Here is a 19,113-nt window from a genome sequence, read left to right as displayed (position 1 = left end):
CGAATATGTTTTCTAGAGGTTCTATTGTTTCCGCGATGGCATTGGTGTGTTCTTTGGAGAAATCCCTGCCGTAGATGGATATTTCCACTCTGCTGCATCCTCTTTTCTGCACGTCTGGATGCAGGAATGTTCTACGCAGGTGGTCGTTCGGACAATCCACGTACTCTGCCAACTTTGCGCCTACTGGATTCTGCACTTCCCCGGCTTCGAAGTTGGATACTATTTTGTTGTATATTTTTGTACGTTTCCCATCCAAGTGCAAACGTGGCTGCCTACTTGGTGTGTATTGTCCAAAATAGTACCCTTACGTCCACCCAGTTCTCCCTGGTGTTCGTAGCCCAGCTGTAGCAATCTGCGTACCAAAGCTTTTCTATCCAAGGTTCCGGAGAAATCCTGTGTGTAGTCTACGGAATAGATACCATATCCGTGGGAATCTAGCAAAGTAGCAAACTGGGGTATCTTTTCCTCTACGGTTTCTGTGGACAATTCCGAGGTGTCTACTTTGGCTACGAATACCGCTGCGGGTTCTCCATGCAAACTGGACCACTTGGCTGCCATGTGGGAGACGCGATCTACTATTTTTCCTTGTCTGCAGCTGTGTACTATTTGGACATGTAGGAAGGTACCAAATGCTTCCTTGGTCGCAGTGGATATTTTGGAGACTAGAGTTTTTGCGTTCCTGCATATTCGCCCATACATGTCGTTTTCTGCGACAAATCCATAGACAAACACGTCGTCTACAAACGGCGTTTTGGGGTCCATACAAAAAAGGAGAGGCAAATCGCCTCTACCTACCACGGTATATTCTGGTGCTTGTTCCCAGCGCAGCAGTGGTTCCAAAAATACTACTTTGCATAAAAGTGTGTCTACCAGGAAAGCCGGTGTGGGAGTAGGAAAGGTAGCCGAAAAAAGGGAAAAAAATATGCTCTTATATTAAACTTTCTTTCACACCTGTGTTGGCTTAAACCATTCTTCCTAGCAAACCTAGCATTACACTTCTCACATCTAAACTTCTTATCTTTACATGTTTCCTTAGCCTCGTGTGTTGCTAGGGAATGATAGGTCGTAAAAGCATAATTACAAAATTTGCATTTATACTCATATATAACAGGATATATTTTATCCTTAATATAAAAACCTTCGTACCCTTATATATAATACCCTGGGTGGTTTTGGTACATAATACTTTTAGTTAAGCTGGTTCCATGTCATAATATGGAGTCGCAAAGCATTGCGCTGGGACCAGCTTTTGCTATACTACTGAAACTTCTACAGCGTGTTTTGGTTGTTCTTAGCTTCACTCTGAGCGAATTTCGTTCAAACAAACTGCACTTTCCCCACCGTGAAGGAAAGTGCAGTTAGATTCATATGTGATATGGCAGCCGATTATAGACATTTCCCGGGAGGGGGAGGGGGGTACTACCACCCCAACTTGGGTAGGGGTGTGCCGCCAGGACCTCAAAACCCTGACCCTATATATCCCAGACCTAAAATTTTGATTTTACATACCCTACCTCAGACTAAAACTAAGAATTGTACATCCTATCCCAGACTAAAAGACGGAAAAGACGGTTTTTCAATAGATTGCAATCAATATTTACTAACGTTTTTATTTACTAACTTTGGCTGCTGTATGTTGCATTTTATTGTTTTTGTGCCGGCAGAAAGCGTAGCCCATTCGCCAAACAAAAATGACCAAATCGATAACCCTATCCCAGACTAAAATGATACCCTATCCCAGACAAAATGTCAAAAAATAATACCCTACCCCAGACCCAAAAGCCGAAAAACGATACCCTATAGGGCGGCACATACAGGAAATATAGGGGAGTATCACAATTAGCCCAAGCTTGGTTTCTGTGGTGTCCTGTTATAAGGAAATGTATGGAGATTCATCAAAAATTTCAATAAAATCATTGAAACGTGAAATAAAGCCACGAAATTTTACCCGATCATTGAGAAATAGCACCTCTTTCGCTCTGCGTGGTTATTTTTTGAATTTAGCCCGTTTTAAGATTTTTCCCCCCACCATTAAGAAATAAGAGAAGGTTGGAAACTCGAGTCCCAAAAGCGAACCATCACGGGTCTTTGAAACCTCGTACGTCTTCGAATTTCCTTTCCAGCGCCAAATTTTAGTCATGACCCTTCTCTCACATCCCTATAGAACCGAGAAAGTCGCATTAGAGATTAGTCTTCGCGTCTTTAAGCCATGAAATTTGCCTGTATTCACATACTACCTCGCTTGTTCTGACCCGTACTTGGAGCTCACTGTACACCAGTTCAACGGATTTCTTTCGGCAATCAAAATAATAATAAAAAAACCACGCAGAGCGAAAGAAGTGCTATTTCTCAATGATCGGGTAAAATTTCGTGGCTTTATTTCACGTGTCAATGATTTTATTGAAATTTTTGATGAATCTCCATACATTTCCTTATAACAGGACACCACAGAAACCAAGCTTGGGCTACCTGTGTTTATATTCACGATGGTAGTTTGCTATGGAAATCCCTCCCACTATTTACTTGCAGTCACGTGATTTTATGCTAGCATTGTCCTTTTAAATGACGCTTCAGCTGATAGACCAATCTTAAAAGACTTCTTTATGGTCTTATTTAGGTCTTGAAGTCTTTTTTTTTTATTCAAAATAACTTTTTGGGCCTTCAACTGCCAATGGATGATGTTTGTTATCGATTTTGTCCTAAAATGGTGCGTAAATTCCGCGAATACATACCTCAAAAACTTCGCTTTTGGGGTTTCTGTGGTTAAATGTAAAGCACTAAAACTGATCCCCTGGGGGCTATACTGATGTGTTTGGCTAAATAAAGTAATTTGCCTTTGGGACTACCCCTTAGTTTGTCCTTGTAGAGATAAAAGCAAGAGAGAAAGCTCAAAATTTCGATATTATTCGAGAAAAATCAATATTGTACGTTATTTATTATCAAAAAAGACAAGTTTTCAAATTCAAATCAAACTTTAATGTGTGTTTATGGAGTTCAGATAGCAAGCAACGGCATTAAAAGGTAATAAACCATGTTGTAAACCCCACTTTTGATTGTCAGGTTTCGCATGATCGTCCGCCATCTTGTTCCTTCGATGAAGTTTTGAATCTGATCTCGCCAAAGTGATCACTATTGTGCTTTTTGTTTTTCTTTTATAGTGGGGCGGATATGTGCTAGGATTTTTCACTTTTGGCTTAAAAGCACCCAATTTTCAGGAAATATAGCTTTTAGCATGCTTATCAATATGTGATATAGTGCCAAGCTGAAATATGCTGCTGACGTAAGATATTGGGAAAGTTGCAAAATGACGCCATCTTGAACCGGAAGTGAAATATCAAGACTCAGAAATCATAAAATTCACTCTCGAAATGATTTTATTTCACTCAATTTGCATTTGTAGCCATTCATCAGTGAAAGTTGAATATGACTTACGAACTTTGAGGGCAAAAAGGGAAAAATCTGCACATTTTCTTGGCCTCTATTTATTTAACCGGAAGTGGATGCAACATAGACCGGAAGTGAAACATTGGTGCTTTTAATCGAAGCATTCGATGTACATTCTGTACCTATTATACCTAATAAAAATATCAAATAATGATCTATAAGGATTTTTTAGTCATGAAACGACGTTTAGGGTTCTTGAAAGTTTTCTTCTTGGAGGGACTGGTAAAAATACCCATAATGCATTGGGTATCTCACGGATCGCCATTTTGTTTTTGGCTGGAGAGTCCTTTAGCAAAGCAAGTAGCGTTACAAGAACAAGAAGGGCCCACCAAGTTACTGCAAGTAGTCTTTTTACCCTACTACAAAAGGCATACATCAGGTATCAAGAAAATGATAGAGAAAGTGCCCTCACGTTTGACTGGTGCCAAAGGCAGATTTCAGCAATACCACACATTCAATTCTGGTACACAGATATGCAGCTTGAATTGTTGCTGTTGGTGTTTGTAAGATCAATCCGCCAAGCCAACTTCAGTCTTTACATCGACTCCCTTTCAATGATTCTACCTTGGTTTTTTGCACTGAACCACATCAACTACGCACGCTGGCTCTCAGTTCATTTCCGAGATATGCGCATGCTCAAGGAAACCTCTCCAGATGTCGTCAGTCAGTTTAACAGCGGTTTCTTCACCATCCACAAGCCGCCAAGATGTTTCTCAGCTATCGCAATTGATCAAGCCCATGAACAGAAAACCCCAGTGCTCTTCGTCGGTGGATGGTATCAGAAAAAAGAAATAGCAAGGCTAGTGAACGAGTTTGAAGCCGATATGAATGACGAAGCCGACAAACAGCCACCTATCAAGCACCATGAAGTAGAAGCAAACTTCCAAGTTTCATTCACTCGCGATGTAAAGGCACTTGTCGCCACGATAGAAGAAATGGGGAACCCATTCATGGAAGAGAGCGAAGATAATAATAATAATAATAATAATAATAATAATAATAATAATAATAATATAATGAAAAGGCAAAAATATACTGGAATGTACCCTTTCAACTTGAGAAAGCTCCAGAAAACAGTGCCAATAAACCCGACATAGTTGTAGAAGATAAAGAAACTAATGCTTAGACACTATTTGAAGGCACAGTTTGTCAAGTTGGTAAGATTGCGGAGAGAACTGTTGAAAAACAAGAAAAATACACGGAACTACGTGCAGGCATCAAAAAAGAGTGCAAAAGCTCAAGTGTAAATCAGATTAACATAGTGTTTGACTTTCTCGCAGGACATCACGAACAGCTAAGAAAAGACCTAAGAACAATTACAAATACAGACAGGGAATTGAACTTTCTTATAGAACGATGTCAGAAATGGATTTTAAGCCAGAACGTTAATATAGTCAAGAAGTTCTATGAATATGCATAATCTGAAGAAAGGATTGAAAAAAAATGATGAACTTAACTAGCCTAGACTTAGTCCGCTGGTCAATGTAAGCATGATATATACAGACAAATAAAACTTGCCATAATAATAATAACATTTATTTATTTAGACACGATTGATATTACAGCATGGCTGATGTGGTCGTGTATAAGACTATAATAAAATAATAATTATTGGATACGAGAAGAAAACATTAAAATAAGTGAATAAAGAAATCGATGAATAAGGTAACATAAGATGAAACTAAAATCAAGTCCTTAACAGAGTTGATATTATAATAAATATAGTTGTTATTTACATATTTACATTATTCATTTACATAATTACACAAAAGTCATATGTTGCATTGTTCTGTTGCATTGTTCTCATAACTCAGTACGAAGGGCATGTTTTAACTCCTTTTTAAACATAGATTTGGATTTGAATGTTCGTGATTTATCAGGTAGCTGGTTCCAGAGTTTGGTACCTTGGAGTCTAATGGATTTCTTGCCGTAGTTGGTAGAGTGTCGTGGCAGCTTTATGATGTTGGACCCTCGAAGAATGTATCCAACGTCTTGTCTTGTGAAGAGTTGTTGCAGGTCGTGGTGCGAGTTTTCGTCGTGTAGGCACATGTGTACGAAAACGCCAAGTTTGATGTTGAAGAAGTGGGTCAGTGGTTTCCAGTGCAGTTGGTCCATGATCTGAGTTCTTGGAGTATCCCATGACAAGCCATGGATGATACGAGCAGCACGGAAGTCTGCTTGTTCTTAACACTAAAGATATTGCTGGACCAGCAGCAGTTACAAGGATGCGCCAAATAGAGTCACTTGGAATATACAGCAGTTCAAAACCTTCATATCTGAGTGTTTGGAAAAAAGAACCACTTCAATTTATGAACCTATTAAAAGAAACAAGCTATGCTTTTTTAACGAACCTACACCCAAGAGATCCAAGGCATCACAGCAAATTTCATCTTTAAAGAGCGACTGCTCTCTCTTTTCCAGGCTGTTTATATCTTGCCAAACAGGAAAAGGTGACCTCGATGATTTCTTTCAACACGAGAATCAAGCGTGCCCCCCTCCCCCCCTCCCTGTCTTACATGGGGAAGCTACGCCTCCCTGGGAAGAAATCAGAGCTTGCTGAATGCTTGAAGACGTACACCACACCAAAAGAGGAATTGCCCGGTAACATTGATGTCATCCTTATTGATGGAGCTGCCGTTGTCAATATGGTAAAGCCTGGAGCTGTAGAGAAAACATTCATCAACTATGCTGACCAATCCTTCTTGCCTTATGTAAAGTCACAGCTTCGTCATGCAAGACGTGTGGATATTGTCTGGGATGATTATATTGATAACAGTTTGAAAGCCACAACAAGATGTCATCGGGGTGCTGGTGTTCGATGGCGGGTCACAGGAAACAACCAACTTCCACGTAACTGGAAAGATTTTTTGCGAGTCGATGCCAATAAGCGCAAACTTTTCAAGTTCTTAGCTGAATGTGTGAGTTCTGTGGATGTGGAACCTGGTAAACAAGTCATCACTACGCATGGCGAAGAAGTACTATGTAATATCCCACGTGACACATCAATGCTAGCTCCCTGTTCGCATGAAAAAGCAGAATGTTTATTCATGTCTCAGATTCAGTCAACCAAGGCTTTAAGAATATTCTTCTCCGAGTCGTTGACACTGATGTCCTAGTTTTAGCTGTTGTCCATCAAGTTCCCCATCTTGAGCAGTTGTGGGTGACATTTGGCACTGTGCAGCATCTGAGATATATTACAGCACACGAAATTGCAAGCAGCTTAGGGACACACACATCAAAAGCACTGCCAGTATTTCATGCATTTACAGGCTGTGATACTGTGTCTTCCTTTGCAGGACGGGGTAAGAAGACTGCCCTAGAAGTCTGGAAATGCTACCCAGATGTTACCCAAGCTGTTCTAGAGTTGGCATCTTCTCCTAGTGATATCAGTGAAGAATGTATTGGCCACCTTGAGCGTTTTGTCGTACTTATGTACGACAAAACCAGTGAAAAGACAAAGGTAAACGATGCAAGAATGCAACTATTCAGCCAGAAAGGAAGATCACTCGAATTCATTCCTCCAACAGGGGCAGCGCTTATACAACACACCAAGCGAGCTTGTGTATCAAGGGGGCCACTGCTGGAGTCAGGCACTCGATTTTACAGTAAATTTCAAAATATAATAGATAAGCGTATACATGAGAATCCTGTTTTCTGGAACTTCCTGAATAGGAAAAAACAATTGCTTCGAAAAAAAATTTGCTTAGGCAACATTTGATTCAAATGACTGGGAAGTTCGAAAACTGGTATTTCTCTAAAGCATTTATGACGCCGTGGCTTTCGTGTTTCTGTCTCGCAATGTTTCACTTCCGGTCTATGTTGCATCCACTTCCGGTTAAATAAATAGAGGCCAAGAAAATGTGCAGATTTTTCCCTTTTTGCCCTCAAAGTTCGTAAGTCATATTCAACTTTCACTGATGAATAGCTACAAATACGAATTGAGTGAAATAAAATCATTTCGAGATTGAATTTTATGATTTCCTTGACCTAGGCCATGGCCCTACCTATGGCCCTATCTATGGCCTACTTTTATTTCTCATAAATTCTCCGAAATATCAATATTTTTCACAGTATTTATTGCCAGAAATCCTTTGGAAGAATCTTAGCTGACAATGGCAGCCCGACAGCTATCTTGTTAGCACGGCAGGGCACAAACTTCTATTGTAACTAATATTGGGCTTCCTGTGCATTTATTTGAGCCAGTTGTTTTGATGAGTCAGCAGATTTGTCTTTCTTAATTTTAATTAACGAGCACGAGGTGAGTTCATATGTTTATATTTCATTGTTTTCATTTCTCCTTTGGGATATACTGCAATTAAAGTAATGTGATATTGATCTCTTTTTTATTAAAGAGTCTACACACAAGTTTGCTGATGGATTTATTTGATTATCCACTCTTACACAAGACTTTTAATTGCATTGACACATGCTCGAAAATTTAATATCTGCTAGTCAATGGTACGTGTACATGTATGTTGATGTTCAGGATTAATTTGTTTATCAGTTTGTTTATCAGTTTTGTTTAAAATCAAATTACTATCAGCAGTAGGTTCTCAGTTCAAACTGCTTCAGTTCCTGTATTTTCAAAAATAAAGATATTGAAATTGATTGCCTGTTGATATTTAGGATTTATAGTTCATTTATAAGTTTTGTTCAAAAAATGAAAAAAATAAGTTACTGTCAACTTTCATATGCTAGGTTCTCAGGTCAAACTGTTTATGCCTGCATTTTGAAAATAAAAATAAAATATTTAAAAATTGATTGTGTTATAGTTTGTTTGGTGCTAAAGAGGGGGTTTATAAATATCAGATATAACACTACTTTATGAATATATCTAATTACTTCTTTTGACATTTTACAGAAATGCATCATCCACACGACCAACACACTCTATTCTTAACATGAAATCCAAATACATTTATACATAATAAAATAAATCACAAACAGTCAAGATGGGTGCTGCTAAAAAATGCATAGTTACAATAGAATATTGGGGTTCCTGTGGTCCTAAAAAGCTGCCGGGCTGCCATTGTCAGCTAAGATTTATTCAGAGGGCTTCTGGAAATGAATACTGTGAAAAAGATTGATATTTAGATGAAATTAAGGAGAAAAAAGGTAGGCCATAGATAGGGCCATACTAGGTAGGGCCATGGCCATGGCCTAGGTCCAGGTTTTCGGCACACCCTGTCTTTTGTGTCTTTTGGAACGGGTTTTAAAATTATATATTATTCTGTGTAGTCAATATATTTTCAAATGTTGTGTTTTAGAGCAACAAAGCAATGCTCAAAGTCAAGAAAATGCAGTAAGGGAGAAAAGCATCCAGGGAAATGCAAGAATGATAAAATATTTCATTCATTTTTGGAAACTTCAAGATTCCATGTACGCAATGTGTTTCAAAATAAAGAGAAAAAGGTGGAGAGAGAGACTCAGAGAGAGTAAAGTCACAGCTGGCTGATCTTGATGAGAGAAAGAAAAACGTACTGGAACAAGAAAAAGAAACAGGTAAGTTTATAATAATATATTAAATGAATTTAATAACAGGCATCCCAGACCTCCTATATATCCTATATTTCCTATAATTTGTGTAGGATCCTATAAAGAGCCTATATTTAAAGAAAACCTCCTATATTTCCTATGAATAGGACGACTGCTGATTGATACATCTGTATTTTACACTGTTTAATATTTGGCGAAGGAAATGAAATGGCCCTTTTTTTTTTTTTGGTTCTGTTTTTTTATGGATTTTTAGTTCTGCCAATTATTGCCTGTGCACCCTCCCGATCCCTGGTTACGCCACCGAAAAGCTATCTTAGCTCCTATAAAGTGCATATATTTTTGGGAAAAAATCCTATATTTTCCTATATTTAGAACTTGCACAGCCTATATTTCCTATCAAATTTGTCTAAAAAGTGGCTAGAATGCCTGTAATAAATTATTTAAAAATAATTTTTAGATATTACATTAAATGGTATCTACTACGATACCATGCACAACACTCGCTATCACTTGTTTAAATAATAAGCTTAATAAAGTTCAATAAAATCCTGCAATTTGATTAATTAGATTAGTGATAATGTTGATAGTGTTGTAAAATCACTGTAGTCACCATAATTAGGTAATGCTTTCTGTTCACAGAGATGAAATAATCAAAATTGCAGAAAATTATTATATTAAGCTTACTATTAGAAACAAATAATAGCGAGTGTTGTGCATGGTATCGTAGTAGATACCATTTAATATATCTAAAAATAATTTTTATATAATTCACTTGTTATTTTATGACAAATATCACTTCAAAACATGGTAGAGTGCTTGTCATAAACCTGTGAAATAAGATCAAAGTTATTTATGACTATTTAGTTGCTATTAAGTTGCTATTTAGTCCCTAGCATCGAACCACAATCTTGTACTAAAGATGTTGAGACAATTTTTATTTTCATTTTACATTTAATTCTTACATATAACCTTTGCAGCTAGTTATGTTCTCTAGCTTATACTTATACTTTCACTTGCAGAGAATAAAAAAAGAAGAATCCAGCAAATAAGTGCAATTTCAAGAACAACAAGTTGAGGCATTGTGAAAAGAGTATGAGAGACTGAAGTGTATTCTGGGCCCGGGGGGGAGGGGGGGGGGGTACTCCCATATATGGACTATATGGGGATGATCCGCTGAACAGGGTATGGTTTTTGGAGCTTCTTGTCATTAACAGGGTATGCAATTTCACTCAAGTTCCTAGTTCTTCCCGAGTTTCCTGTCATATTCAGGGTTTCTACTTTCGTATTGACCGAAACTGATTATCATGGTCGTCAAAAAACGATACGCGAGATGACATGATAATTGAAACAAGAACTCAGCGCAATAAATTATATCTTTTGCCATAAACAGGGTCTACAAATTTGAGTTTTTTTGTCATAAACAGGGTACCCCTTTCAGAGTCCCAGCGGAACACCCCGACCCAAATTCTGGCGGAGTACCCCCCCTCCCCCGGGATTCTGGGACAAACCCAGCAGTCACGAGCAAAGAGAATTTTCAATCCAACAACTTTTGAAATGATCGTGGATTTCAAAACTAGCACTCGTTATAGGCGACTGAATGAAACCGAAGATGCTCTGGACCCCCCCCCCCCCCCCCCTCCCCCCAGAGATCATGAATAAGCTAATAGGAGGCTATAAAAGGGGAAAGTACTTACAGGGAGTCTTTGGAAAAGCTGTAAATGAGTACAATAACTCAGATAATGCCCTCAAACAGGCTGTAGCTATGAAATATCAACATTACCTTTCAAGACGAAAGTTTCAGCTAGTTTGTAAAACGCAAACCTCTGTGTTCGATGCTGATCAGGAAGTCTGGCTTCCCAGAAATATTAAATGTCTTGAAACATCCATATGCCTTTCAAAAATTGCCAGTGATTCAAGAGTTGACCAATTTGTAAAGAATCTTGACATTGGTGATGTTTGTCAAATCGGTTACTATCCTGGAGTCCCACGGACCGTCACTGGCCTAGTCTATATGATTTTAGACTTACATCTACGTTTACCTAGATTGAGAAAGCAATTAAGGTGGTTCAATGGCAACAGCTATCACTTTATATTTCAATTCTCCGACGACGGTGCACCAGAGACAAAGTGAGATTGGTATGTCCATTGGATCTTTAACTTGTTGGAATTTTGAGTCAAGGGTGCGTAGCCGTGAATTTCACTACCTATTACATTGCCCGAGTGTGTCAGAGAAAGATGCCATAATGGAAGATCTCTGGCATCAGCATACAGATGAAATGCAGCGTTCGGAAGGCAATATATTAACAGTTTGCAACACCCAGTGCACGGTTGAATTTCAGCCCAGTGCTGATTGTAGTGTATTACAATACACTGGTATGTATGGTCAGCGGTTATAAAAGGGAGATTAAAGATGGCGGACGTTTGAAGTACATGTGTGTGTTCTTATGAGTTAGAATCCGAAGTAATCTCGACAATAGGAAGGCCATCGACTCTACATCTGGCGACGAGGATTAAGGAAAAAGATAAATAAGCGAGTTAGGAGATGGCTGGAATAAATATTCCTGATTTAGTAGGAATAAAGCGATCCAACGAGTGTTGGGACTCGATGGAAAAGGTGGATGAAAAGTTTCACTATATTTGCTGATAGTAAGGGATTAATCATCGTAACTGGAAAAGATGACAACAAAGTTCAGAGGAGGGCACTGCTCTAGAATACAGCAGGCGAAGAAGTGCAGAAAATCGTGGAAACATTGCGTGATGTCGGCCAAGCACATGAATATGCAAGATCGTTGCGGCGTTAGATAAATATTTCATTCCACAGGTCAATTCTATATATCAAAATTACATCTTCCGATGCATGGAACAAGGAGATGAGATTATATCACAATTTGTCACTCGATTACACCAGGCTGTTAAGGATTGTGATTACGGCGACCAGTCAGAAAAGCAAAAAAGGGGTCAAGCTGTATTTAAGTGTAGATCCGTTGAATTAAGGAAAAAGTTGTTGGAAAAGGGAGAGAAACTCGAGTTGAAAGACGTGTTGAAGATTGCAGCAACACAGGAAGCAGTCGAAAGTGAGTTGAGAGGCATGAAGGACATGTCCACAAGATCTCAGGAGACAGTTAATACTGTTCAAGCAAAGAAAGGTCAGGTTAAAGGCGACCGTAAGGATGAAAGGGCCGACAGGAATGACAAAAGAAATGTTGAGTGCTACAGGTGTGGAAGGAAAGGTCATTATAGTCGGGACCTCCAATGTCCAGCCAAAGGAAAGACCTGTGACCATTGTGGAAATCCTGGCCACTTTACAAACAAGTGTAGGGAGACGAATCAAGACAAGGTAAATCTGGTTGGCTCGAAGGATGATGATTACGTTTTTGGCTTGAAGTCAAAGGGGTGCATGGAGAAGGTGGAAGTTACAGTGGGTGGACAAGTGATCCCAATGTTAATTGATTCTGGAGCGAGTGTCAACATCATAGATAAGGAACTGTGGAAGAGCTTGAAGGAGAAAAGGATAAAGTGCATTTCATGGAAATCAAACAAGAACTTGTATGCCTATGGTGCTAACGAACCACTTAATCTACTAGGGAGTTTTACTGCACAGACTGGCATTGGGAATAGTGGGACGCAAGCAGAGTTTATTTTGATTGACAGTGTTGGCAACCCTGAAGGTTGGAACTAATGTGATGAACATCAACCAAGCTGTTCCTATCATGGATAAATACAAGGAAGTCTTTGAAGGCGTGGGTAAGCTAAAATATGATCAGCTTAAACATTATATTGATGCCAACGTCAAGCCTGTAGCTGAACAGGCAAGGCGGATACCCTATGGTTTGAGGGATAAAGTTAAAGAGAAAATTGATGAGCTAGTGGAGCTAGACATAATAGAGCCAGTGGAAGGGCCCACCCCCTGGGTTAGTACCAAAGGCCAATGGAGAAATTCGTCTGTGTAGACATGAGGCGAGCAAAGGAAGCCATTGTCAGGGAAAGGCATCCAATACCACATGTAGATGAAGTGCTTCATAGCCTGAACCAAATTACCGTGTTCAGCAAGTTGGACCTAAAATGGGGATATCATCAGATAGAGTTGGAACCGGAATCACGTAACATCACCACTTTTGTAACCCACTGTGGCTTGTATAGGTATAAGCGGTTGATGTTTGGCGTAAATGCTGCCCCCGAGATCTACCAACATATTATCCAGCTGCAAAACTGTGATAATGCTGCAAACATATCTGATGATATTATTGTGCATGATGAAAACGTAGAAGAGCACGACCGTGCCTTAGAACAAGTTCTGAAGACGCTGAAAGAGAAAAATTTGATATTAAATAAGGACAAATGCAGGCTACAAATGTCGCAGCTAGAGTTCATGGGGTCCATATTGTCAAATAGAAGAATTGGTCCAACCGAAGAAAAGGTGAAAGCCGTAGTCAGTGCTAGAGAGCCAGAGAACGCATCAGAAGTGAGGAGCTTCCTTGGACTAGTAAATTACAACTCACGATTCATTCCTGATTATGCAACAATAACAGAGCCTCTGCGGGAACTCACAAAGAAAGGTGTGCCATTTGTGTTTGGCAAGAAACAGAAAAGAGCCTTTGAGGAGCTGAAGACCAGAATGGGCCAAGCTGAAACGCTTGCATATTTTGACATGAATGCAAAGACCAGAGTCATTGCTGACGCAAGCCCTGTCGGTCTCGGGGCAGCCTTGAGTCAAGAACATGATGGTGAGTACAAAGTTGTGAGCTACGCAAGCCGAAGTCTGACTGCAGTGGTGAAGCGATATTCTTAGACAGAGAAAGAAGCACTTGCTATCGTGTGGGCGTGTGAGAGGTTTAACATCTACTTGTATGGCCTTGAATTTGAACTGTGCACAGATCATAAGCCACTGGAAACAATTTACTCATCCAAATCAAAACCGTGTGCCAGGATTGAGCGCTGGGTTTTGAGGCTACAGCCATACAGATTCAAGGTTGCGTACATTCCGGGAAAGCAAAATGTTACAGACTCTCTGTCAAGATTGACACAGGTAGGAGACAAGCTGTCACCAGAGTCAATAGAAGCTGAGCAATTCGTCAGATTTGTGGCGATCAACGCTACCCCTCGAGCACTGACCACAAGAGAAATAGAAGAAGCCTCAGCAGAGGACGGGGAGCTGCGTGAATTGAGAAAATGCATCAAGACCGGTCAGTGGGGAAAATCTCAGTGCAAAGAGTACATACCGGCAAGTGGGGAGCTTTGTGTCATTGGAAAGCTTATATTGAGAGGTACGAGAATTTTAATTCCACGCAAGCTTAGACCCCGTGTCTTGACGTTAACCCACGAAGGACATCTTGGTGTCGTTAGTATGAAGCAGAGGCTAAGAACGAAGGTATGATGGCCAGGCATTACGAAGGACGCTGAGAAATTTTGTAGGACTTGCCATGGGTGTCAGTTAGTAGGTCAGCCCACTCAACCTGAACCTATAAAGTCTACACTCTTGCCAGATGAATCATGGCAAGACCTAGCGTTAGTTTTCTTAGGACCCTTGCCATCAGCGCACTCTGTGCTGACAGTGATCGACTACTACAGCAGGTATTACGAGATTGCAATAATGAAGTCGATCTCAACTAAGAAAGTCATCGAGAGATAAGAGGAGATCTTCTCCAGGCATGGCCTACCCCAATCAATATCAAGCAACAATGGGCCACAGTTCATATCAGAGGCATTTGAGCAGTCACACCCTTGTGGCCACAGGCAAACGGTGAAATCGAGAGGCAGAATAGACTACTACTCAAGAGGATGAAGATAGCCCAAGCCGAAGGGAATGACTGGAAGAAGGAGGTGTGGACATATCTGACAGCATACAGGGCGACACCACACACAACCACAGGAGTGAGCCCAGCAGAACTACTCTTTGGTTGGAAGATGAGGACCAAAATGCCAGACATCCAAGAAGCCAGGAGAGCAGAAGAGTTTGAAGACAGAGATGCTGAGATGAAGATGAAAGCAAAGCTGTACGCAGATGAGAGGAGGCATGCAGGATACTCAGATCTGAGTGCAGGGGATAAAGTACTAACAAACAGAACAAGGAGAACAAGCTATCCACAACGTTTGCAAATCAACCGTATATCAAGTGGTGAGCAAAGAAGGAAATAGCGTTGTCATTGAATCTCCTGAGGGCGTGAAATATCAACGAAACGTGACACATGTAAAGAAGTACCAGACCGCAAGCGAGCATTCACAAGATGGGGAAGATGACGAAGGGCTAACGGAAGAGATGATAAGTGAAGCGTGGGACAAGAAAGATTTGGGAGGGACACCCTCTCAAGTTCAGCCGGAACCACCTTCCAGACCAGTTCGTACAAGGCGGATGCCTACGAAATTTGAAGACTTCTTCATGAAGTAACATTTATAACTTTGTTGTATGAACTTGCTATTTATCCTTTAGTCATTGAACATTAGTTTGGGTTCAGTTGTAGCCTGTTGTTTATTCCGAGAAAGGGAGGGATGTAGTGTATTACAATACACTGGTATGTATGGTCAGCGGTTATAAAAGGGAGATTAAAGATGGCGGACGTTTGAAGTACATGTGTGTGTTCTTATGAGTTAGAATCCGAAGTAATCTCGACAATAGGAAGGCCATCAACTCTACACTAATCAGTCGTGGCAGTCCTGGGCTGCAAATGAATTAAATCAAGCAGCCACATATCCATCGTCATTTGCTAATGTCCACAAAGAAAATCTTTCCATGACTGGTAGTTCTATAGTAACTTACTCCACCTGCACATGGCAGCCTCCTACTAAAGAATCCAAAGAGAAAGCAAGTAAGAGTCTCAAAGATTTTGAAAAACAGCCACCCCAGCATCTTTCCAGCTCAAGTCGCCATGACAAAAAACTGGAATTCGTGGCAAACAATGGTATTCGTCAGCTAGGAGAACCCAGAATAGGTAATGCAATATTACTAAATCAATTTGTGTTATTATATTGTGTTACATTGTGGTATGATGTGTTATTATATGTTTTGTTTATAGAAGGAGAGTGTGTGTTTTATTGGGATATAAGATGCATATCTAATGAGCATGCACATTGTGCGAAAACTGTAAACATGTTGATTTCACATGGAAGAACGACTCTAAACCTAAATTCTAAACCTACAAAAAAAGCCTGTCTGAAAGCTTGGAGCCATGTTTTTATTGAAAACAAGAACACAACCTATCAAGCATTGTGTTGTGCTTGTATTGTAGACTGCAAAACAGTCCCTCCTTTTTAGGGTTTTATGAATACTGTAGATATGAATGCTTATATACTTGTACACAAACACGGCATGTTCCCTATAGCTCATGACCCAACACTAGCAATTATGAATAATGCTAGTTTTGTGTTTTGACTAGGTGAATTCGCCAACCGATTACGACCTGAACCCATGCACTGTGAAATTAATGCTTGGCAGCACATGCTTAACATGGTTTATAAGGAAGCACTCCAGCGAAGCAAAGTACATTCCTTCATAGAGGTATTAGGGACCCCTGTTGATGCAGCAGACAAACAAATCGAGCAGGATCAAGTTTTAAGTTCCCCACCACCTAAATGCAATGATGATGATAATGCTATAGCCAGAAAAGATGTTGAAAGTTCAGGAGCTAGAGTTCGACAAGTAGAGGTAGTTAAAAGGCAAGCAGAAATGTTTAATCAGAATACGATGGTGGCAAGTTCCAAAGCAAAAGAATGTTTTTCTAGTGAATCAGTGGCAGGCTGTGGTCTATCATTTGTTGCTGTTGAAATTAAGGAACACCATGATAACAAAGATCAGAGGGCTAACAACCTTAGTGTACGAATTATTGGGAAGCAAGCTATAGCACTGGCTAAATATCACTACCGATTGATAGATGCACTAGCAATTCCAGAAGAATCACCAGCCCAAAAGCTTAAGAGACAGGTAGATAGATTGCTATCTATATACACATACATCTCTCCTGGCGTACAAGTCAACAAGCATCCTATATGTCAAAAGAGATTCATGTGTATAATTTACAAAATTATAGTAATAATAGAAATAATGAGTAATGAATATAAACAATAAAAATGCTATTATTATTAGAAACACTAAAATATTTCATAATAGAATGCCTGTGATAGATTAAAGTGTTTTAAAAATCCATTTGTCTTTGCTGTTCAGGCACTAGGGAAAGCAGGTCAGCACTTAAGGAATGCTGGTACCTTATTCAACAAGGTTGACACCAATGACATAGAAGTAGAACAATTAAAGGAAAATTTAACAACCTACTTTAATTTATTAGCACTGTTTTTCAAACCTAATGTTACAGTATAGACAGTAGCATATGATATCCCATACCATGCCTCACTGTTGTTCCAGAATTACAAGATTGGGTATGGTATCCTGTAACTTCAAGCCAAAGAATCAAAACATGCTGGCATCAAGCATGATTTGTTGCTAGATCCATTGGTTCTCTAGGTAAATGGTGGCAAGTTATGCGGGCCAATTATGTGCATTCATTTTACTTGCCCGAACACTATCCCATGCCTTCAATGTATGTATCACACTACAAGTCACGAATGCCTCCTCACATAACAAGTAATTCTTTCTATTGTGAGTGTGGAAGGAAGAAGGTTGGCCCTGATGAAGAATTGTGTGGGTTTTGTGAGGAATGCTCTGATGTTCTTCAATGTGCTACCAAACAAGAGCTTATCCCTGCAGTTGAAAGTGCACTAAAGCCAATATCCTGTCCATTGTGCACAGAGAAATTTGCAGACCAGCTCTCCTGTGATCAGCACAAAAATATTTTTTAGGCTAAGGGTATACATAGTTCTGCATCCATTGTTCCAAAGCAAGTGTCTGTTGGAAGTCTCAAGGAAGAGCTTAAGAAAAGAGGGCTATAAGCACAACTGGAAACAAGTCCATTCTTGTGACCAGATTAGAGGGAAGGTTAGCCAGTGAACTTTAAAGTAGCTTTTTAAAAGTGTTTGAGCTTTAATTTACACAAAATTTGAAAAAGATTATTTCGCAAGTGAAATAATATAACCACTAATTCAATTCAAAAAAAGAAAAAAGAAAAAAAAAAGAAAAAAAAAATCATTCAGATCAGAACTATTACTAGGAATGTTTTTCAATAAGAGTAAGAATATTATTTTCCAAAAACACTTTTTGTTATAAAGATTTTTTCCCCCCCAATCTTCAATAAAAACATTCTTGGTAACATTATTGTTTTCATTTAACATGAATCTTTTTCCATGATATATATCCCAGTAAAATGAATTATACTATTTCACACACAACCACACAAAGTTAATATTTTTTTATTAAACTTTCAAACAGAATTTACAAACTCTCTGTTGAGGAAAACTAGAAAGATCAAAAACACTTGTAGTGTATCACCCTAACCATAACAACAATAACAAGTGATCCCAAACCAAATTCTGAACAACTCCTCCAGTAAGTGCTTCTCTTATCTATTTGCTTCTATAGCTTTCTATTATGAAAAATGGAATGATATACTTACATTTAACTGTTGTTCAATCCACTCCCTTTACTCCCTTTGCTGGTCCTAGTAGACCGCATTTGGTATTGGAGAGCAAATGATAGAAGTAAGAGCGAAGCAAGAAGAACAAAATCCCAAATTTTTGTCCAAGATTTTCCTATTATTTGATTCTGCTGGATATTTTGTTTGAGTGCCCATCAAGGTTTTACATGTGTTGATGTAGCATTATAAAATGCAATATCTTTTTTTGTACAAGTTATTCTTTATCTGTGTTCATTAATGTTTGAAGGCTTGTATCAATAGGTAGGTGATCAGATGTGTATCGTTGGACCAAGCGAATATGTTCATTTTCTCTTGGTTGGACATAATATGAAACTGTCACTTTTTCTGTGGCCATTGAATAGTATACTGTATAGTGAAAGGTGTCTAGCGGGGTCCATCAAACACTGACTCTTTCCAACACCAGATGGAACCTTTTTGAAATGCCTGTATGATACATAATTTTCACCTGAAAATCTTGACGTTGAAGACAGTCTTGAAAGTGATTTCATTTTCGTCATAACGATTTTATGATCGGTGTATCTAAAATGCGGGTAACGGGTAACTGGTAGCGGGTAACGGGTAACGGGTAAAATATATAAATCAATAGATCATATAATAAATAACCATGAAAATATTAATATAATATAAAACAACA

The 19,113-nt window shown here is 39.2% G+C and overlaps 1 protein-coding gene, 1 long non-coding RNA gene and 1 pseudogene across 3 annotated transcripts in view; 2 read left to right on the top strand and 1 right to left on the bottom strand.

The window, feature by feature from the left end:
* Window positions 1-5,960: 5,960 nt before the first annotated feature.
* Window positions 5,961-18,010, top strand: LOC116292906 (uncharacterized; annotated as a pseudogene). The gene is made up of 8 exons (XR_016119772.1): window positions 5,961-6,387; window positions 6,501-6,746; window positions 6,826-6,904; window positions 8,712-8,856; window positions 10,637-11,297; window positions 15,581-15,866; window positions 16,311-16,990; window positions 17,042-18,010. The product of XR_016119772.1 is annotated as an uncharacterized LOC116292906 (transcript).
* Window positions 11,360-12,619, top strand: LOC148911166 (uncharacterized). Its single transcript, XM_089029989.1, has one exon. It carries the CDS (start codon window positions 11,798-11,800, stop codon window positions 12,617-12,619), a length of 822 nt encoding a protein of 273 aa, XP_088886115.1. The 5' UTR covers window positions 11,360-11,797.
* Window positions 18,011-18,218: 208 nt separating the features above from the next.
* The window catches only part of LOC116288671 (uncharacterized), a 371,660-nt gene continuing 370,765 nt past the window's right edge, over window positions 18,219-19,113 (bottom strand). The window contains exon 3 of the long non-coding RNA XR_016119783.1: window positions 18,219-18,902. This is a non-coding gene — a long non-coding RNA (uncharacterized LOC116288671). The remainder of the gene's footprint in view (window positions 18,903-19,113) is intronic.

This window comes from Actinia tenebrosa, unplaced genomic scaffold (genome assembly GCF_029948245.1).
Source record: "Actinia tenebrosa isolate PJP-AT-01 unplaced genomic scaffold, QUT_ActTen_1.0 PGA_scaffold14__42_contigs__length_11649687, whole genome shotgun sequence".
Lineage (NCBI taxonomy): Eukaryota > Metazoa > Cnidaria > Anthozoa > Actiniaria > Actiniidae > Actinia > Actinia tenebrosa.
Note: the sequence above shows the minus strand (reverse complement) of the source record. Positions and strands in the feature narration are given on the sequence as shown.